This window comes from Barbus barbus (assembly GCF_936440315.1).
Source record: "Barbus barbus genome assembly, chromosome: 7".
NCBI classification, from domain to species: Eukaryota; Metazoa; Chordata; class Actinopteri; order Cypriniformes; family Cyprinidae; genus Barbus; species Barbus barbus.
The window spans coordinates 12890959-12908972 of NC_136735.1; the positions used below are offsets into that span (position 1 = coordinate 12890959).

The following is an 18014-nucleotide window of genomic DNA, read 5'->3' on the forward strand; positions in this document are numbered from 1 at the left end:
AACAGTACGCAATAATAATGTACTGAGTGTAAATTGTAATTTTAATTCAAATTTATTAAATGGATGCCACATTATTGGGACAATAAAGCCCTCCCTACACCTACCCTAACCCTACCCGATACTTTATTTTCAACTTTTTGATTATTTCCTTCATTTTTATTGAAAATAAATGCCTTTCTGATGCGATATGCGATTTGAAAAGGGAGAAAAAAATGTTTGGCAAAAGGTGGGCTCGAACTCGGGTCGATCGCGTCAAAAAGCATGTGCCTTACCATCTACGCCACTAAAACTGATGTTGAACTAACTTCTTTTTTCATTGTTGACTAAACCAATCACACGTTAGTGGGCGGAATTAGTGTAAATAGCCTTTGCCAACAAGATGGGCTATTTGCACTTAGTGTAAATAGACACTCCGTAAAAAAGGGATCTTAGAAATGGGGCGATAGTTATTTAAAACTAAAGGATCCAGTCTAGACTTTTTCAAAAGAGGTTGTATTATAGCATGTTTTAGGCAAGATGGAACTATACCATTTACTAGGCTACAATTAATACTAACAATGTTTGGGCCTACAAAATCTAAAACTTGAAGAAGATGAGAAGGAATGGCATTTGATGCACAATTTGTAGGTTTTAAATGCTGGACTATGTTTACTAAATTAGAAAGTGAAATTGGCTCAAAGTCAGAGAAGAACAGGTCGTGAAGAATAGTCTAAAGAATAATCAGAGGTAGGCTGAATGCTAGCTCTGATTATCTTGATCTTACTGGTAAAAAATTGTAAGAAATTATCACAGGCTTCTTTAGTAGAATCTGGGTAAATGCATGTTAATTGATTTAATACAGAGTTTATTGTACTAAATAAAACTTTTGGATTATGAGAATACCTATTAATTAAATCTGAAAAATACTGCGCTTTAGCTGCCTTAACTTCTCGTTGATAATTAATCATACAATTTTTAACAATGTCATAAGATACTCTCCTCCATTCTCGTCTATAATAACACTAGTGCTTTGGTTAAGCCATGGCTGTTGTCTGGTTTTAGGTAATACCATTTTTGCAGGTGCACACCAATTTAAAATGTCATTGCATGTTGTGTTAAACCACGAAATCAATTTGTCAGTACACATATTACCAAAATATGATATAGTTGACCTAGAGGTCACAGCAATATTATATACCTCTACAAACTGACTGGCAGTGAAGGGACTGATGGCCCTCAACCATTTTCCTACAGGCTTACAGCTCTGAAGATTGCCCAACAAAGAAGCATTAAAAGAAGCATTAAAAATTACAGGTTTGTGATCCAATAAAAGGGTGACAGCAATTTCCACATTATGTATAGGAAAACCAATAGATAAAATCAAATCCAGTGTATGTCCATGACTATGAGTGGGCTCCAAAACAGACTGCCATAAGACTGAATGAATCCACAAGATCTAAAAATTAATTAACCAATGCCAGTCTGTGTCTCGTGTTTCCCCGCCTCTCGTGTCCATATTTGGCCTTCCCGTTCCTGTCCTCGTTCCCTGTTTATTAGTTAATTAGTCCCTAGCCCTGAGTTTAATTGCCCCGCACCTGTTTCTGTTCTTCCTTGTTGATGTCCCAGTGTTTATAAGCCCTGTGTTCCCCTGCCTTGGTGTCTGGTATTATATTAGACGCACTGTGACAGAATACCAGACCTTAAACATGACTAAGGCTGAAGACAGGCTTTGGTGTCTGCGGCAGGATGGTCGGGAACTGATAAGATATGTGGAGGAATTACTTGAGCTTTCCAAAGAGGTGAGCTGGATTGATGCCTCCCTCGGTGTCTGTTTTCGGCTTGGGTTGGACGATGATGTCATCAGCTGCGATCTCCCTTCGTCCAGTTTTTCCCTGATCGAGCTGATTATGTCCTCTGTGCTAATGGCATGGATCTAGAAGTAGAAGTTTGCAAAGACGATCGTCGTCCAACCCCAGCCGAAAATCAGCCCCACCAGCTCACCCCTCGCCTCGAGTCATGTTTTGAACACAGATGTACTGGCTTCACTCTCCGTCAGATAGGAAAGACACAGTCTGAGCAAGAGTACTTTGGAGAAGTAGGGCCATACTAGTCATACATTTACTTCCATATGATACATTTTGTATGTGTTAGGAAATTTTTCAAACAAAAGGAAATTCCCCATCTTTTCACAAAAGTATGTGCTAAGAAAACTGACAAATAATAATTTGCCCACTGGGACACTTTTCCATTGATCTTCTCATTTATTGCTTCATTCCAATGAAATGTGAATACATATAATTGAGTTTTACCTTTGACTACATTAGTATTGTGTAAAAGTATTGATTAGTATTTTAGGCACTAAATGGAAAAAAAAAAACTGTTTCCTGTTTGATGAAGACACATACACACCCTGAAAGATAAGGATGAGTGTGAGAAGAGGAGGAGTTGTGAAAACAGATGGAAAGTTATAAAATTAGGTTAGATAGATCCTGAGAGGACAGATAGACAACAAAAGTGGAAGATCTGCAATGGTAAGTCGTCTTCTGTCTATATAGTTTATGTGGTTATTCCACTGATTATGTTCCTTTCACAGGCCAAATCAGGATCTATTAGCGTTCTGTTGATGACTTTCCTTTTTGAAAGTGGAAACATCTTAGCAATGGAGAGCGGTAACTTTTAATTCACATTACAATATATCTATTTGGTAATTTCATAATTCTACCCATTATTCCTTAATGTACCCCTGATTATAATACAGGAAAATGCAGATATTGTTGACAGAAAACACCTGACCAATAAAGTAGCCAAAATTTGTGAATATGTTATATTTACTGCTGTAAGACATGACCTGCTTTGAGTGGATATTAGATTAACAGAGGGATATATTACAAATGCTTTCAAATGGTCAAGAAATATACCCACATATCATATTTATAAAATTCTTACAGCTTAAATATGTGATTCTGTAATTTAGGGTCTGTTGCTGATCATGTAAACATCATTGGTCAGTGTCCTATACCTCAGTTATGTAATGAGGATGGCTTCACTGATTGGTACAAAGTGGGCCTTCACTGTGTCAAATACTTCAAAGAGTCTCTCAACTTCACTGATGCTGCTGTATGTTCTTTATTTTTATTTAAATTCTATTATTCCTTAAATTACTTTCTTCACCATTAAAATAAATCACTGTATTGTGAGGTCATTAAATGTTCGTCCTGTTTCATATCTAGTTCAGCTGTACGAAAAAACACGCTGATGCACGCCTGGTGTCAGTGCATAGTAGTAAGGAAAATTATTACTTGTTATGCACTGTGAAAAAGTTGAACCCAAACGACCTGCGCATCTGGCTTGGAGGCTTTGAACTTTGAGGTAAAAAGACCTTTTGTGAGGTTCACAAACAGAGGGAGCAAAGAATGAGTTGTTTTTCTACTCTGTTTTTCAATGACGTGCACCCACTATAGTTTCTCACTACCCGAACACCTTTTCTGTCTGTTTTCTTTTTTAAAATCTCTTTCTCACTGTCTCAGACTGGTAAATTGTTTTTGGATCGATGGATCCATCTGGGTTTATGAAAATTGGACATGTGGTCAGCCCAGCCACATCTACACTAAGGATGTTTTCAGAGACTGGCAGATGGAATGACACATCTTTTGAAAAAAAAAAACTACATCTGCGCTTTCAAACCAAAAGCCATCCTGGAAGCAGACTCGGAGTAGATGGAGCATTTTATCTATATCGTCCCATAAAACTTTCTGAATAAAACTATTTTCTCTGCATTCTGAAAAAAAAAAAAAAACCTTTAAAATGATAACTTTTGCAATCAAAATATTTTCTGGACAAATGACAAAAAAAGGACACTGGTTACACACAAAATCTTATATTACATTTTGCATAATAATAGGGCTATGGAGAAAGAGAAATTTACTGTGCTGTGCGGTTAATTAACAGTCATAAATGAACAGCTTAAACTTTAAAAGAAAATAGGAGAAACATTTGCTATACAAATTACATAATCTGATAATCTGTCAAGGGATCACTCAAAACAAAGCAACCTTACCTTCACTGTTTGTAAACCAGTATTTATTTGTCTGTTTTAATAAAATGTTTTGTATGCAAGGTTACATAATTGCCTTGAACCTCATTCATCCTCATTCAATCATGCATAGCATGCATGCAGTTTTATAAAACAGTAACTGTCTATTTTGGTTGGACCTGTAGGTCTCTTGTGGTTTTCATTTGACTTGATATCCTTTTTAGGTGAAGAGCATCCAGTGACCGTGGCATAGTGAAATGAACATACAGGCCAAAGTATGTTTGAACTTTATCTGGATTTAAATGACCAACTAGTTTTTTTAATTACATGTTTTGTCATCCTGTAGATCAGCTAAGGATAATTTGTAACATTTGTAAAGTTTAAACAAATTTATCTTAGCTCTACCCAAATAAATGATTAGGCTATAAATTTAAGCAGTATCACGAACCTTTAACTGTAATATAGCCTATTTAAAGAAGACCCATATGTAAAGAATTTTTCAGCAATAAAGCAAAAAGAGAGGTGCAAAGAACCAACAACAATGATTAAGTTTGCAAGAGAAGGTGAAAAACCACCAACTACAGCAACAACAAACAACTTATTACAAAAGGCCCAGGCATGGGAGATGAGTGTAGATCTGGGAGGAAGATTGCAGTTCCCCAAGTAGTCCAAGTCGAGGTTGGCTGTAGAGGATTCCCGGCCCAGTCGGTATGGAGAATGTTCACTAACAGAGAAGGAGAGGAAGGTAGCAGTCTGTAGGACGGGGGAGGCAGCAGAAAGTGTCTCTTGCTGGTTATGGAATAGGAGAGAGGAGCAAAGCTGTAATCAAGGAAGAGAAGAATGGTAGTGATTTGGCCACCACTGCCAACCCACCAACAGGAGGGTGTTACGGTTCAGGGTCGAAACACCCAAGGACTTCTGATGACATCAGCTCCTCCTAGCCAAGGCTACACTCTTGCATGGTGAATGTAAGACAAGAATATCTTAGATGTAAGTAATCTTGCATAAAACAAACAAAACACTATTTTTGACAGTTATGTTTAGCTATAATAGTGAATGGGAAATTGGAAGAGCTAATGCTTCATGCAAACTAATGCAGCTTTGTTTTATCATGAGGCCATCTTTAAGGGTTTTTTTATGCGTGATGAAGAACTGAGAACGAGATGTAAGAAATAGGAGGGGCTGTGAAAATTAAAGGGGTGCAAAGTGACTGGAACATGAATTTAATTAGAATTAAAGACAACTGTCGCTGGCGGTGTCAAGTGGATTTAAGGTCACAACTGTATCTTCAACCACATGAACCTATATTGCCTCTTTCTGACTAGTGTACTGTCTATAAAATCAATTTTAAATATATAAATAAATAAATATAAATAATATAAATATAATTATTAATACTTCATGTGTTAATATTGTAGTAGGGAGTGTTGTTTTGTTGTTGTGATTTTTGTTTTTTTTGTGTGTGTTATGTTTTTGGATTCTTGTGTAATAGAAACCCCTTGAAAAGGAGATGATGCATCTCAAGGGGTTTATCCCAAAGATTAAAATGTGTTGCATTCGTAGCCTGTTTTCCAATCACAATACTGATAGGGTGGGGAAAAGATCCAAGAGAAGGGTCATGGAAATGTAGGAAATAAGATGCAGATCAATTTCTTGTTTGGTTTGAACCATTACTTAAAGTTAAAAGTGCATATGACTCAGATTGTAATGAGAAGAGTGCAGCAGGAATGAAATCCTTTAATATCATGTTTCAGTCCACCTAAGATACAGTCTCTCTTCTCATTCTTTCCTTAATTTGTTTATTCATTGAACTTTGAATGCATAGGTTGATCTGTGTAAAGTTTAATGGATCACACAAAAAATATTTTTTTTCTTCATTATTTTAAATTTATTTATGTTGAAATGCTTCAGTCACTAGATGTGTGAAACGGTTTCCTGTGTGATGAATAAAAAACTGTTCTACACCCTCTGTTCTACAGACAGTAAGACTGAGAGAAGAGGAGGAGTTGTGAAATCGAATGGAAAGGTATAAAATAAGGTGAGACAGTTGCAAGATTATTGTGAGGACAGATAAGACGACAGAAGCTGATGAACTGCAATGGCAAGTCTTTGTATCCTATAGGCTATATATAAAATTTGTGGTTATTAATCATATTCCACTTCTTTTACAGGTCGAATCAGGATCTATATGCGTTCTGTTGGTGACTCTCCTTTTTGGGAGTGGAAACTTCTTAAGAACGGAGAGAGGTAATGTTTAAATCGTACAAAAATATATTTATGTTGAATTTTCATAATTTTATCCATTACTTCACGCACATTTCTTAATGAGCCCCTGATATTAAAGGTAAACCAGAAGTTGTTAAACAAAAAGCAAGTGACCATATATATATAGTACATACATATATAGTTTGTGCATATGGTTTATAAAGTATTTGTTGAGATGACTTGCTTTGAGTATACATTGACAGTATTAGAAGACTAACAGAGTGATAAATGCAAAGTTTATCTTTTAAACAGGGAAGAAATACTACCCACTTATCAGCTCAAATATGTGATTCTGTCATTTAGGGTTTGTTGCAGGCCGTACAAATGTCACTATGCCTAAAGCGTGTAATGTGTACGGCTTCACTGACTGGTACAAATTGGGCAGTGTCTGTGTCAAATACTTCAACTTACCTCTCAACTTCACTGACGCCGAGGTAGGTTTTTTGTCAATGCAATGTGAAAAAAATCAATGTAATGTGTAGTCATTAAATGTTCTTCCTTGTTCATATCCAGTTCAGCTGTAGGACCAAAGCCCCTGGTGCACACCTGGTGTCGGTGCATAAAAGACAGCATAATGATTACTTGCTCTCCATTGTGAAAAAATTCAACCCAAAGAACCTGCGCATCTGGCTTGGAGCTTTTGAATTTTTTAAGGTAAAAAAAAAAGGAGAGCAAAGAGAAATGACTGATTTGATGTTATTTCCTGGTTTTCTATGACATGCACACACTATAGTTTCTCACTAACTTTTTTTTTCTTTAAAATCTCCTGCTCATTCTCTCAGTCTGGTAAATTTTTATGGCTTGATGGATCCTTCTGGGATTTTCAAATTTGGACAAGTGGTGAACCCAACCATATGTACACTAGCACAGAGGAATGTTTAGAGATGAACTGGAAAGGTAAGAACAGAGAAACACTAAAGGTTTATAGTATATATTTTGCTAAATTATTTATTCCAGTGATGTTGTGAGGAATATTTGGTAAGACACACTGCAGAAGATAGAATAATCTCTTAATTTCACTGTCCCTCATTTTCAGAGATTGGCAGATGGAATGACGACGCTTGTCATTACAAGAAAAACTACGTATGTGCCTTCGATGTAAAGGCTATCTTGAAACCAGGCTCTGAGGAGATGGAGTAGTTTTATCTGGGTATCGTCCCATTAAACTTTCTGATTAAAATGATTTTCTCTGCATCAACAAAAAAACTTACAATAAAAATAAATGAAATAAAAAAACAATTCTTCAAATAGCTAATAAAGAATGTTTGCAATCAAAATGATCAGTTTTCTTTTCTTTATTGTTTATCTGATTATGACTGACTGTAATGACCACACTCTTAAAATAAAGGTCCCAAAAGGGTGTTTTTGCAGCGATGCCTAGAAAAACCTTTCAATTAAAAAATCCTAAATGAAAAATTTTGAAAATATAAAAATACAAAGGACCTTTTTCGAATATAAAGAACCTTTTCTGCATTTGAAAGGTCCCATGGATGGTCAAGGTTCCTCAAAAGAACCATTGATGCCAATAAAGAACCTTTATTTTTAAGAGTTTGTAAATATTTAGGAGACTTTTAAAATTGAAATCAGCGAGCTTTCCTAAATCAGTAGTCAAAATATCATTAAAATGTAATTGTGTAATTGTTTAGATAATTTTTTTTATAGGTCTATCATTTATTCGTATCGGAGTTCATTTAAAATTGTGTGCAAAACAATGACACGCTTTTCATGAATTGGTTTAGCTATAGTACACACAAACAGTATTACTTTAATTCAACATTTAATAGTTTGTATGTGACTACCTTGAAACCGATTACGGAGAGTCATTTAATAATTGAATTTAATAGCACTCTGTTCATCCAGGTAAAGTTCATCAGCGCCCTCTTTTGGTGAAAATAATAATGACACGATTACTCCGATAACCAAGGGATTTGGGGACAGTCTGTTTACCATAATAAGTGTAGGCCTATAAAAACAGGGGAAAGGTGGCTTTATCTCACTATCCTTGATCGTAACTAGTTTTGGACAAAATTATAAGAACACTGGTATTTTCACCAGCTAAACATGGTTTTAAATCAGTTATTTACATTTACATTTACATTTACATTTATTCATTTAGCTGACGCTTTTATCCAAAGCGACTTACAATTGCTATATATGTCAGAGGTCGCACGCCTCTGGAGCAACTAGGGGTTAAGTGTCTTGCTCAGGGACACATTGGTGTCTCACAGTGGATTCGAACCCGGGTCTCTCACACCAAAGGCATGTGTCTTATCCACTGCGCCATCACCACCCCTTTTCTTGCTGTAGTGTTTTGCAGGTAGGTTTCTTGAAGCATCTTGGAGACGTTGCCACAGTTCTTCTGGATTGAGTCCATCTCAGTTTGTTGTGTTTCTTCATGTCATTCCAGACAGACTGAATGATGATCAGATCAGATCTCTGTGTGGAGCACTGGCTGTTGTCAGACAAAAATCTCACTGGATTATTGCAATTAATAGCAAAATGAATGTTTGGAAATGTAAACTGATATTTCCTACTGACACACTACAGCAAAAGATAGAAATAACTTTAAACCTTAATAACTTTAAACTTCTAGCTGGTGAAAATACTAGTGTTCTAATCATTTTGGCCAACGCTGTATACTTGTGTCGGTTTAATAAAAAAGGATTTTATATAAAAAAAATGTTTGCCTTAATTTGCTTTAAACTATTAATCCAAAAATACAGTATATGCTACAAAAAGACCCAGGTTAAATAGATAAGGATACGCATCCAGGAATACTTGAATACAGTATTTCTTTAGATATAGATAGAATTCTATCTAATGAATTCTATCTTAGTAAGAGCCGCTAAACACAGATACAGAGAGAGAATTGAGTCTCATTTCCAGCTCAATGACTCTCGACGGATATGGCAGGGACTGAGGACCATCTGTGCCTTCGGAAACGAATCCTCCACAGAGGTAAGTGAACAGTGTTCACTTCTATCTTTAATGAGTCCCTTGCTACCTCCGTGGTTCCCACCTCATTCAAAAAATTCGTCATTATCCCTGTGCCAAAGAACAATAAACCCTCTTGCCTGAATGACTATCGCCCAGTTGCCCTCACATCTATAGTCATGAAGGTTTTTGAGAGACTTGTAAAGAGCCACATCTGCTCCTCCATCCTTGATACTTTGGACCCTCTTCAGTTTGCCTATCGCCCAAATAGATCCACTGACGATGCCATCTCTCACGTCCTCCACTCTTCCCTCACACACATGGACAGCAACAATGGGAATTATGTAAGGCTATTCATTGACTATAGCTCAGCTTTCAACACTATAGTCCCCATCAAGCTGGCTTCTAAACTCACAGACCTCGGCCTAAACTCCTCACTCTGTGACTGGATTCAAGACTTCCTCACCGGCAGACCTCAAGTGGTGAAAGTTGGCCAGTTCACCTCAAACTCCATCACCCTGAACGTAGGAGCCCCACAGGGCTGTGCCCTTAGTCCCCTGCCCTACTCTCTCTACACGCATGACTGCGTGTCCTCTCACAGCTCCACATCTATTATCAAATTCGTTGATGATACTATGGTTCTGGGCCTCATCTCCAACAATGATGAGACCGCTTACTTGGATGAGGTAGAGAGACTCACATCATGGTGCCAGGACAACTGTCTCTGTCTGAATGTGAGCAAAACTAAAGAGCTGATCATGGACTTTAGGAAGAGACAGCAGCGGCCCTACACTCCTCTTATGATCAGTGGGACCCCTGTGGAGAGGGTGAGTAGCTTCAAGTACCTCGGTGTAAACATCTCTGAGAACCTGACTTGGACTACACACATCCAAACACTGGTTAAGAAAGCCAGGCAAAGACTGTACCATCTGTGACAGCTGAGGAAATTCAGGGTCTCACCAGCAATCCTGAAAACTTTCTATTCAGGGACCATAGAAAGTGCATTGACTCAGTGCATCTCAGTGTGGTATGGAAACAGCTCCAATCAGGACTGCAAAACATTACAGAGAGTTGTGCGCTTAGCTGAGCGCATCTCAGGGTCTGCTCTCCCCTCTCTGCAGGACATCTACCTCAAACGCTGCAAAAATAGAGCTGTCAAAATCATTAAGGACTCTAATCACTCTGGTAACCGACTATTCACTTTGCTACCATCTGGTAAGCGCTTCCGTAGCCTGATGGCAAAAACTGAGAGACTTAGGAGGAGCTTCTTCCCCCAGGCCATCAGGCTCCTAAACTCTAACTCTGTGTCATAACTTCACTTGACTCCATGTAAATATCACCATATCAATAAGCTATTCATAATTTTTCTCCATGTAAATATCACCATATCAATAAGCTATTTATAATTTTTCTCCATGTAAATATCACCATATCAATAAGCTATTCATAATTTTTTCTACCTCATATTGCTGCTATTTAAATACCCTGTACAACTTTTTTGCACATTATTTTTGCACATTCCTCTTTATTACTATTTAAGTCAACAACATACTGACCTGCACATTTATATTTATATTTTTTATCTTTTATTTTATTCTTTTCTTTTTTTCTTTTCTTTTTCTTAATATTTGTATTCTATATAATTGCACTGTCCTTGGAGCGGACCTGACCTACATTTCACTGCTGGTTATACTCTGTATAATTGTGTATGTGACAAATATAAATCTTGAATCTTGAATCTTGAATTCTCATGAGCACATTAAGCACAAATCTGAATTCAGGGAGTGTGATAAACAACTCAACAGATGGAAATGAAAATACATTTTAATACATGTTGGTGATTTACAATTCATTACAATACATTAGTGGAATTTAAAGACAGCAAAAGACACATACACACACACATGATAATATTACATGATATTTTGCATAATTGCATAATAATAAGGGCTGTGGAAAAAGACTGATGATTTACTGTACTTTACAGTTAATCATCAGTGGTGAATGAACAGGTGTATTATTAATTTGTATTAAATAAATGTGTATACTGACATAGCAAATCATTATATTGATAACTTTTTGAAAATTATTAAGAAAATAATTATGTGAAAAAGGTTAGTTCTTTCTAGTAAATGGATTATCTACTGTAATGTGCCCCATCTTCTGCACACCAGTAAATTTCCAGTCTTTACAGTCAAGGAAGTATAAAACAAGGCACACAATTAATATAATGATCACATGAACAATGAAATCGATTTGATGCAATATGGTCTTTGTGTGTTGCTTTGGGGTTTCATAGACTAATGACTGCAGCTGTGACTTTACTGACCTGACAAATGCAGATGATAGATCTGGTATGGTCAGCAGTGGTAAGGATGTGATGGTAAATGCAGAGGTGGAGATGTGGAAAAGGGCATGCTGTGACGTGGTGGAGATGCGCTGACAGGAGATTCATTCAGGATTACCGGGGGAATCTTGTAGAATATGGCGCTCAACGTTTCTGTTTTTACTGGAAGAGAAAATGAGTGAAATAAATGTCATGTTCATTGCTCTCATTGAGTAAATTAATTCCAACCCTCCTCAGCTTTTTCTCACCTTTTTTGTGCTTTTTAGGTTGTCGGTGGTGTCTCTTTTTGCTAAGACGAATTCGACTCTTGAGGGCAGAGTTATCCAGCAATTCAAATGACTGCGAGAGATAATTTTTTGTCATTTATTAAGTTAAAATAAAACTAAAAAAATCATATATTAACATAAAATTCCAGTTATACAGAAAATGTACAAATGTGTTCCCGACCTTGACTGCTGAAAAGTCCAGGGGGGCATCTGATGATTTTCTTTTCATTAATGGAAAGTCATTTTTGGGAATAATATACATGTCCGCACAGCCATAGACGTCATCTGAGTTGTTTGACTTACAAGCCCTTTGCATTGCATTATTTGTTAACAGTGCCTTAGGTATAGCAAATATGTTTGCATCCCGATCCACTAGTTTTACATCCAAGTAACTGTTTGATTTTGCTACACTGTCCTCTTGAGGATCACTAACACTGTCTTGATTGTCCTTTATGTCCTCTGACTGGTCTTCCTCTGGTGTCTTTATGTCCTCTGACTGGTCTTCCTCTGGTGTCTTTATGTCCTCTGACTGGTCTTCCTCTGGTGTCTTTATGTCCTCTAACTGGTCCTCCTCTGGTGTCTTTATGTCCTCTAACTGGTCCTCCTCTGGTGTCTTTATGTCCTCTAACTGGTCCTCCTCTGGTGTCTTTATGTCCTCTGACTGGTCCTCCTCTAGTGTCTTTATGTCCTCTGACTGGTCCTCCTCTAGTGTCTTTATGTCCTCTGACTGGTCCTGCTCTGGTGTCTTTATGTCCTCTGACTGGTCCTCCTCTAGTGTCTTTATGTCCTCTGACTGGTCCTCCTCTAGTGTCTTTATGTCCTCTGACTGGTCCTCCTCTAGTGTCTTTATGTCCTCTGACTGGTCCTGCTCTGGTGTCTTTATGTCCTCTGACTGGTCCTCCTCTAGTGTCTTTATGTCCTCTGACTGGTCCTGCTCTAGTGTCGGAAGAGGAGCGTCAAGCTGAATGTCCTTTTCTGGTTGTAGAACATCATTTGTCATTGACTCATCACTAGTGTCTTTCTCAGCTGGACTTTCTTTGATGGGAAAGTAACTGAGCCATATGCTGCCTGTGAATATTTCTTCCATTAAGTTGATCGGTTCAAGATTGAGTTTGAAGTCTTTTAGGGTAAATCTTCTGCTCAGAAAGACAATAAATATTAGATTAATTTAATAAGTCAACTGAACTTGAAACACAGGTTTGAAGGTTTTATTTGAATAGTTTTAACTAGCGCAAACTGCAGGTATTTTCATCCCTTAATGTAGTATTTGTACATTCAAACCTTTGGTATTCCCTCAAAGTATGATACAGTGATTTTATTTAACAATGCACTTAGTGTGCAACCCGAGATATCACCAGAGGCTAGGGGTGGGCGATATGGGAAAAATATCATATCACGATTTTTTATAGAAATATCACGATTCACGATTTTTATCCCGATTCTTTGTTAGTTTTACTATTTTGGTTTTACAAGTTGTCTGAGCATTACAGCCAAACTAGAAAGACAAAGATGCATGGCAGATATTTAGGCCAAAGTGGGTGAAGATAAAAAATCTTTGTCATTATTTTATTTTTCTAAAAATAAGATGACAAAGATTAGATGACAAAAATAAGAACAAAGATACACATTACAAATACACATTATATACAAATAAATCAAACAGTGCTTTATTTCCAGGTACAATAGGTGTATTTAGCAGAGCATTCAATGAAATTGAATGAACAAATATAAAAATAAAACACTAGATAGACTGATTCCTAAAGCAACTGTATTAAAGTTTTTCAGTCAAGAATAGTGAGTGATTTTTCTCTTTGTGTTTTGTTGTTTTGTTAACGTTAAATGAATAGTTCCCCCACAAATTAATATTCTGTCATCTGTCTGTCAATTCTGTCATAATGTTGTATTTTTATATCATCATTTACTCAAAAGTTGTTTTAAACCGGAATGAGTTTCTTTCTTCTGCTGAACATTTATAAATGCTATTTTGAAGAAGGTGGAAAACCAAACAGTTGCTGGTCCTCAGTGACTTCCATAGGATTTTTCTTTCCTACTATCAAAGTCAATGTAGACCAGCAACTGTTTGGTTTTCCACTGAGTAAATAATGACAGAAATTCAATTTTAGGGTGAACTATCCCTTTAATGACAGTCGACAGCATGTTTAGTGTCCTGTCCCTTTAAGAGCTGCACGCATCTAATATACAGTACAGGCACGCATCCGTTTCTCTCTTAACTATTTACTTTCATTTTAGAGATAACCAACTCAGTCTGTATGTAAACCTTGTGTGTTTTGACAGCATTAGCGCAAAATATAACTTAGTTGAGTAATCAGGCGCTGTTAGACAGGCGTTTTAGTGCGCGTGCTTAAGGTGTATGCGATCAGAACAAGCGCACGTCAGACCAGCGCGCAAATTAAACATTTAACCAGCAAGGCTTGTATGCAAATAATGTACTTTTGCGATCGCGAATAAGTGCAGTGTCCTGTCTGAGTAACTCTACTGCTGTATGTCGTGTTGTACAGTACATAGAGACGGCGGCGCCAGAACTGTATTTGACAATGTGCGCTGTAGCGCGGTACTACGATATTTCTTCAAAAGCAGATCGTGGAGACATTTTTATCGTCCACGATCAAAAATCGTCATATCGCACACCCCTACCAGAGGCTACATATTTCCCCCGTTAATCCTTTGACTGATCATTTCAGTTGACTTTAACAGGTTTTCCTTGTTTATTAGTCCCCTTTTTTGTGGACTAACATGCAGCATTACAGAGCAGGAGAAACAGATCTCGGTAGCAATTTATTTGAAGGTGTCCTTGTTATATGTTACATACTTACTATTATAACAACGATAAATAATGAATAATTACATGCAAGTAACCCTAAACCAAACTAACCCTAATCCTAACCCTAACCCTAACCATATGTAGTTAATACTCTGTACTTAAATGTATAATTACACTGTAATGGACACCTTAAAATAAAGTGTAACCCAGATCTCTATTACAACATGCATGTTTGAGTTTGATTTGTTCCATCACTTCATATAAAAGGAATGTCACAGAACTAGAAATTGTCACATGTCTGTGTTGAGTTTCTGTTTTTGACATAGTTTTTGCCTGTGTCTTATTAAGTTCATCGTCACCACCTGTTATTTCATTAATTATCCCATTAACCCCTGGGTTTATAAATCCTGAGTTTTCTCCATTTCAGTTGCCAGTTATTGTCTATGTTACACTTTTTGAGTGGACTGTTATTAAAGACTGTTATTTTGGATTATCTTTGCCTGATCTCATCTTCCTCCTTGGAGCTCCGTAACAGAAATAAGTGCTCTGATTTATAAATAGGTTGACTGGGCAATGCTACAATCAAGGAAGTGTTGTAGATTTTGTAAAACAAAGTTTTAAAAGGAAATAGGTTAAAAGATAATATGCATATGCCACAAATAAGTGTAGTCTATAATTTGGCTGTTTTTCATCTGAAATGCATAACTCTCAGTAATTCTCTCCATAAAAAATGTTCTGAAAATGTTGTTGTTTGAGGTGTTGTTGTCATAAACTAAACCTAAAACTATTCAAAATGATTTTAGTTCATTGAAATGAATATGAAATAAAATAAAACAAAGATGAAAAAAAGCAATTGAAATAAAAGTAATAAAATTGCTAAAACTAATTATATTTACAAATATTTTGAATGTACTTTATTTTACAGTATGTGTGCTTACATGCACTTACCTAAGAAAGTACTGTATTTAAGGTTAGGTCTAGGGGTAGGTTCAGGGTTAGTACCTAGTTATTACCCAGTTATTGCGATCACCATTATAAGCACATAGGATGTACATGTGGAACAGGACTGTAAAATTCCATAAATATTTTTAAGAAAAAATGACAAGAGCACAACATGACTAAAACTTAAACTAAAATTCAAATAAAAAAAGTGAATTCAAATGAATACAAATACCATATCAGTGTATAAATAATACTAAAATAACACTGCTTGTTATGTTTAGCATGTCCTACCTGTCTAAGAAAACATATTTCCCCATTTTTGGTGGAAGTGGTGGTGGAATATCTTGAGCCTCGGCTTCCACCTCCACAGAATTCAGCTGCAAGATGATTCATTGTGATTTAAGTTTGAAAAACAACCCAATGAAAAGTGCAATAGTTAAATATGAACTAAAAAAAGTTAATCATAAGTCACAACATTGATTTACGTTCATTGTAAGAGATCTGTCATACATTAGAAGTATGAGGAAGTAAACATACGTTTTGTCCTTCTTCTTCTTCCACGCTGTCTTGGGTGCTCTTGCTGCCAGTGTGCTCACAATCATGTTTATCTTTAAGCTTTTCCATCAGTTTTTGAGTAAGATTCTTCATTTTGTTTTTCACACCTTTCTTTTGCGTTTTGGTGAGCGGGTTGTCATGTTCCACATTTCCTGAATACTCATGTCCCAAAATCTTAGCAGCTTTGCTGAAGCTTTTGGCTGGCATTGCATTTGCAAAATCTTCATACTTTTCATATTCCCGTAGGTTTGAAATACTTGGAGCTGAGAGGGGTCTCTCTTCCTTAGGCTTGCGGGTTACTGGATCTGAAGCGGACCTTGTTGTCTTGCCTGTAACATTCACAGCAGTTTGATGGGTTAGAACTCTGCTCGTATCCATACTGAATGGTTTTGAAGGACCACCACAAGCTTCATCTAGTGGTTCATGCTTCAAGCCCACCTGTGCAGAGTCTACTTTATCAGAGGACACAGAGAGGAAAGATGTGTGTGTAGATGTTTCTTGAGATTGATTGTTAGGCACTAATGCTGCTCCAGCCACATGCTCTTCCTTCTCTTTGCTCATTTTGTCCTCCAAAGACTCACTTTCTCTTGGCTGACGACTTAATTCTGCCACCTGGGTTTCTATGGACGAAGAGTCAGGGAGTAAACTCTTCCTCTCCCATTTAGGAAACGCATCTTGAAGCTCTTTGACCTCTTCAACAGCTTCATTTCCATCTTCTGTTTCAGAACGCCTAGTTGGTTCCTCCTCATCAGATCTGACTTTGCAATCTTTCCTGTCTTCTTCATTTTTGATTCCTTCTTCAGGCTCCAGAGAATTGTAAAACACACTTTTACAGACTGTTTCTGGGTGTAATTTAACACTGTCTGTTTTGGGATGTTTGTGTTTTAGATTAAGTTTTGCCAGCATAGACTGCAGTCGTGGAATATCATTCCGCAGACCATCCCTCACATCGCTCTGAAAAGATGCATATTATGCCCTTATAATATTAGTTTATGGCATTATTCAACTTTTTAAGCACTTTCAGTGAACAGTTCTTATAAATATACCTTTTTATTAACATTTTAATAATCTAAGGAAACATTTTCCACTATAACAAACTTTTTGTGCAATGGAAAGGTTCCATGAGTGTTAAAGTTTCCTTTATTTTTAAGAGTGTAATAATAGTAAAAACTAATAGTACTACTTTGTAGTTTGTTTACAATACTTGTGACATCCCATTTACTCTTATATATTATATATCATACAAATCTTATCATATTTGATCTTTTTGTGCTGTTTAAATACTGCATTTTTTGCAAAGCAATCTTATCTATACTATCTATCATCTATTTTTCATACCTTTGCTGTTTGTTCCTCCATAGTCTCTCATTTCATTCATCATTTACAGCTCCTTTACATTCATCCTTCAAGTCATATTCAGCATTGGTTCTTCAGTCTGAAGTGTATTACACCTTATGGTCTCTTTTCTTCAAACCAATCAATAGCACACCCAAAGCAGTTGTGCAACCTGTGTGAATCACCTTGCTTCTGTACCTTCCTCTCTCAGTCACTGCCTTCTTCCTTTTACAGTCAAACATTTCTATACTGCCAAAACCTGTTTTCTAAATCTTATCTCACGTTCCACCTTCTTTCCCCATATAGCCTATGAAATTAATATAAGTTCTTGAATGTACTTTTGCTTTAAATATTAAATCTACATTAAATAGCTTTGCAATACAATGTTTACATCATTAAACAGATTTGCATTAAAGTGTTGATATTTAAAAATGTGCAGTTGAATGTAATACATAGAGGCAGGGAAACTGTAAAATATTAACTCAATAATACCTGGCTACATTTTAAATACGATGTGAATATGTCTTAATACTATGTTATTCTTCATAAATTTAAGCATTTAACTCAGTAGATTCC

The 18014-nt window shown here is 36.5% G+C and overlaps 2 protein-coding genes across 11 annotated transcripts; one reads left to right on the top strand and one right to left on the bottom strand.

Moving 5' to 3' along the window:
- The first annotated feature begins 2470 nt into the window (after positions 1-2470).
- Positions 2471-7646, top strand: LOC306872165 (lectin-like). Of its 9 annotated transcripts, none has more exons than XM_079420606.1 (10): positions 2473-2510; positions 2954-3096; positions 3210-3348; positions 4237-5002; positions 5992-6050; positions 6184-6259; positions 6581-6711; positions 6791-6931; positions 7060-7174; positions 7314-7550. In XM_079420606.1, the coding sequence occupies exons 7-10, from the start codon at positions 6610-6612 to the stop codon at positions 7415-7417; spliced, it is 462 nt and encodes a 153-aa protein (XP_079276732.1). In that variant the 5' UTR covers positions 2473-2510; positions 2954-3096; positions 3210-3348; positions 4237-5002; positions 5992-6050; positions 6184-6259; positions 6581-6609; the 3' UTR covers positions 7418-7550. The 9 variants fall into 9 exon arrangements, with proteins under 9 accessions (XP_079276734.1, XP_079276728.1, XP_079276732.1 ...); XM_079420603.1 differs by adding an exon at positions 2573-2648 and having other exon boundaries at positions 2475-2510; positions 3210-5002; XM_079420608.1 differs by lacking the exon at positions 2954-3096 and having other exon boundaries at positions 2471-2510; positions 7314-7551.
- LOC306872163 (uncharacterized protein) lies at positions 7582-17654 on the bottom strand. Of its 2 annotated transcripts, XM_079420597.1 has the most exons (7): positions 17442-17654; positions 16086-17057; positions 15840-15925; positions 12006-12960; positions 11807-11897; positions 11541-11720; positions 7582-8729 (listed from the first exon to the last, which is right to left on the bottom strand). In XM_079420597.1, the coding sequence occupies exons 1-6, from the start codon at positions 17460-17462 to the stop codon at positions 11572-11574; spliced, it is 2274 nt and encodes a 757-aa protein (XP_079276723.1). In that variant the 5' UTR covers positions 17463-17654; the 3' UTR covers positions 7582-8729; positions 11541-11571. The 2 variants fall into 2 exon arrangements, with proteins under 2 accessions (XP_079276723.1, XP_079276722.1); XM_079420596.1 differs by lacking the exon at positions 7582-8729 and having other exon boundaries at positions 11019-11720.
- Positions 17655-18014: the final 360 nt, after the last annotated feature.

What these genes read in the sequence shown, in the direction of transcription:
- LOC306872165 (XM_079420600.1), top strand. An exon ending in CTTCTTAAGAACGGAGAGAG is followed by an intron (nt 6,260 to 6,580) that starts GTAATGTTTAAA and finishes TCTGTCATTTAG; the next exon opens with GGTTTGTTGCAGGCCGTACA. An exon ending in TCAACTTCACTGACGCCGAG is followed by an intron (nt 6,712 to 6,790) that starts GTAGGTTTTTTG and finishes GTTCATATCCAG; the next exon opens with TTCAGCTGTAGGACCAAAGC.
- LOC306872163 (XM_079420597.1), bottom strand. Translation starts at nt 17,462, where the DNA reads ATGGAGGAACAAACAGCAAAG. An exon ending in TGGACTTTTCAGCAGTCAAG is followed by an intron (nt 11,898 to 12,005) that starts GTCGGGAACACA and finishes TATCTCTCGCAG; the next exon opens with TCATTTGAATTGCTGGATAA. An exon ending in ACCTAAAAAGCACAAAAAAG is followed by an intron (nt 11,721 to 11,806) that starts GTGAGAAAAAGC and finishes TTTCTCTTCCAG; the next exon opens with TAAAAACAGAAACGTTGAGC.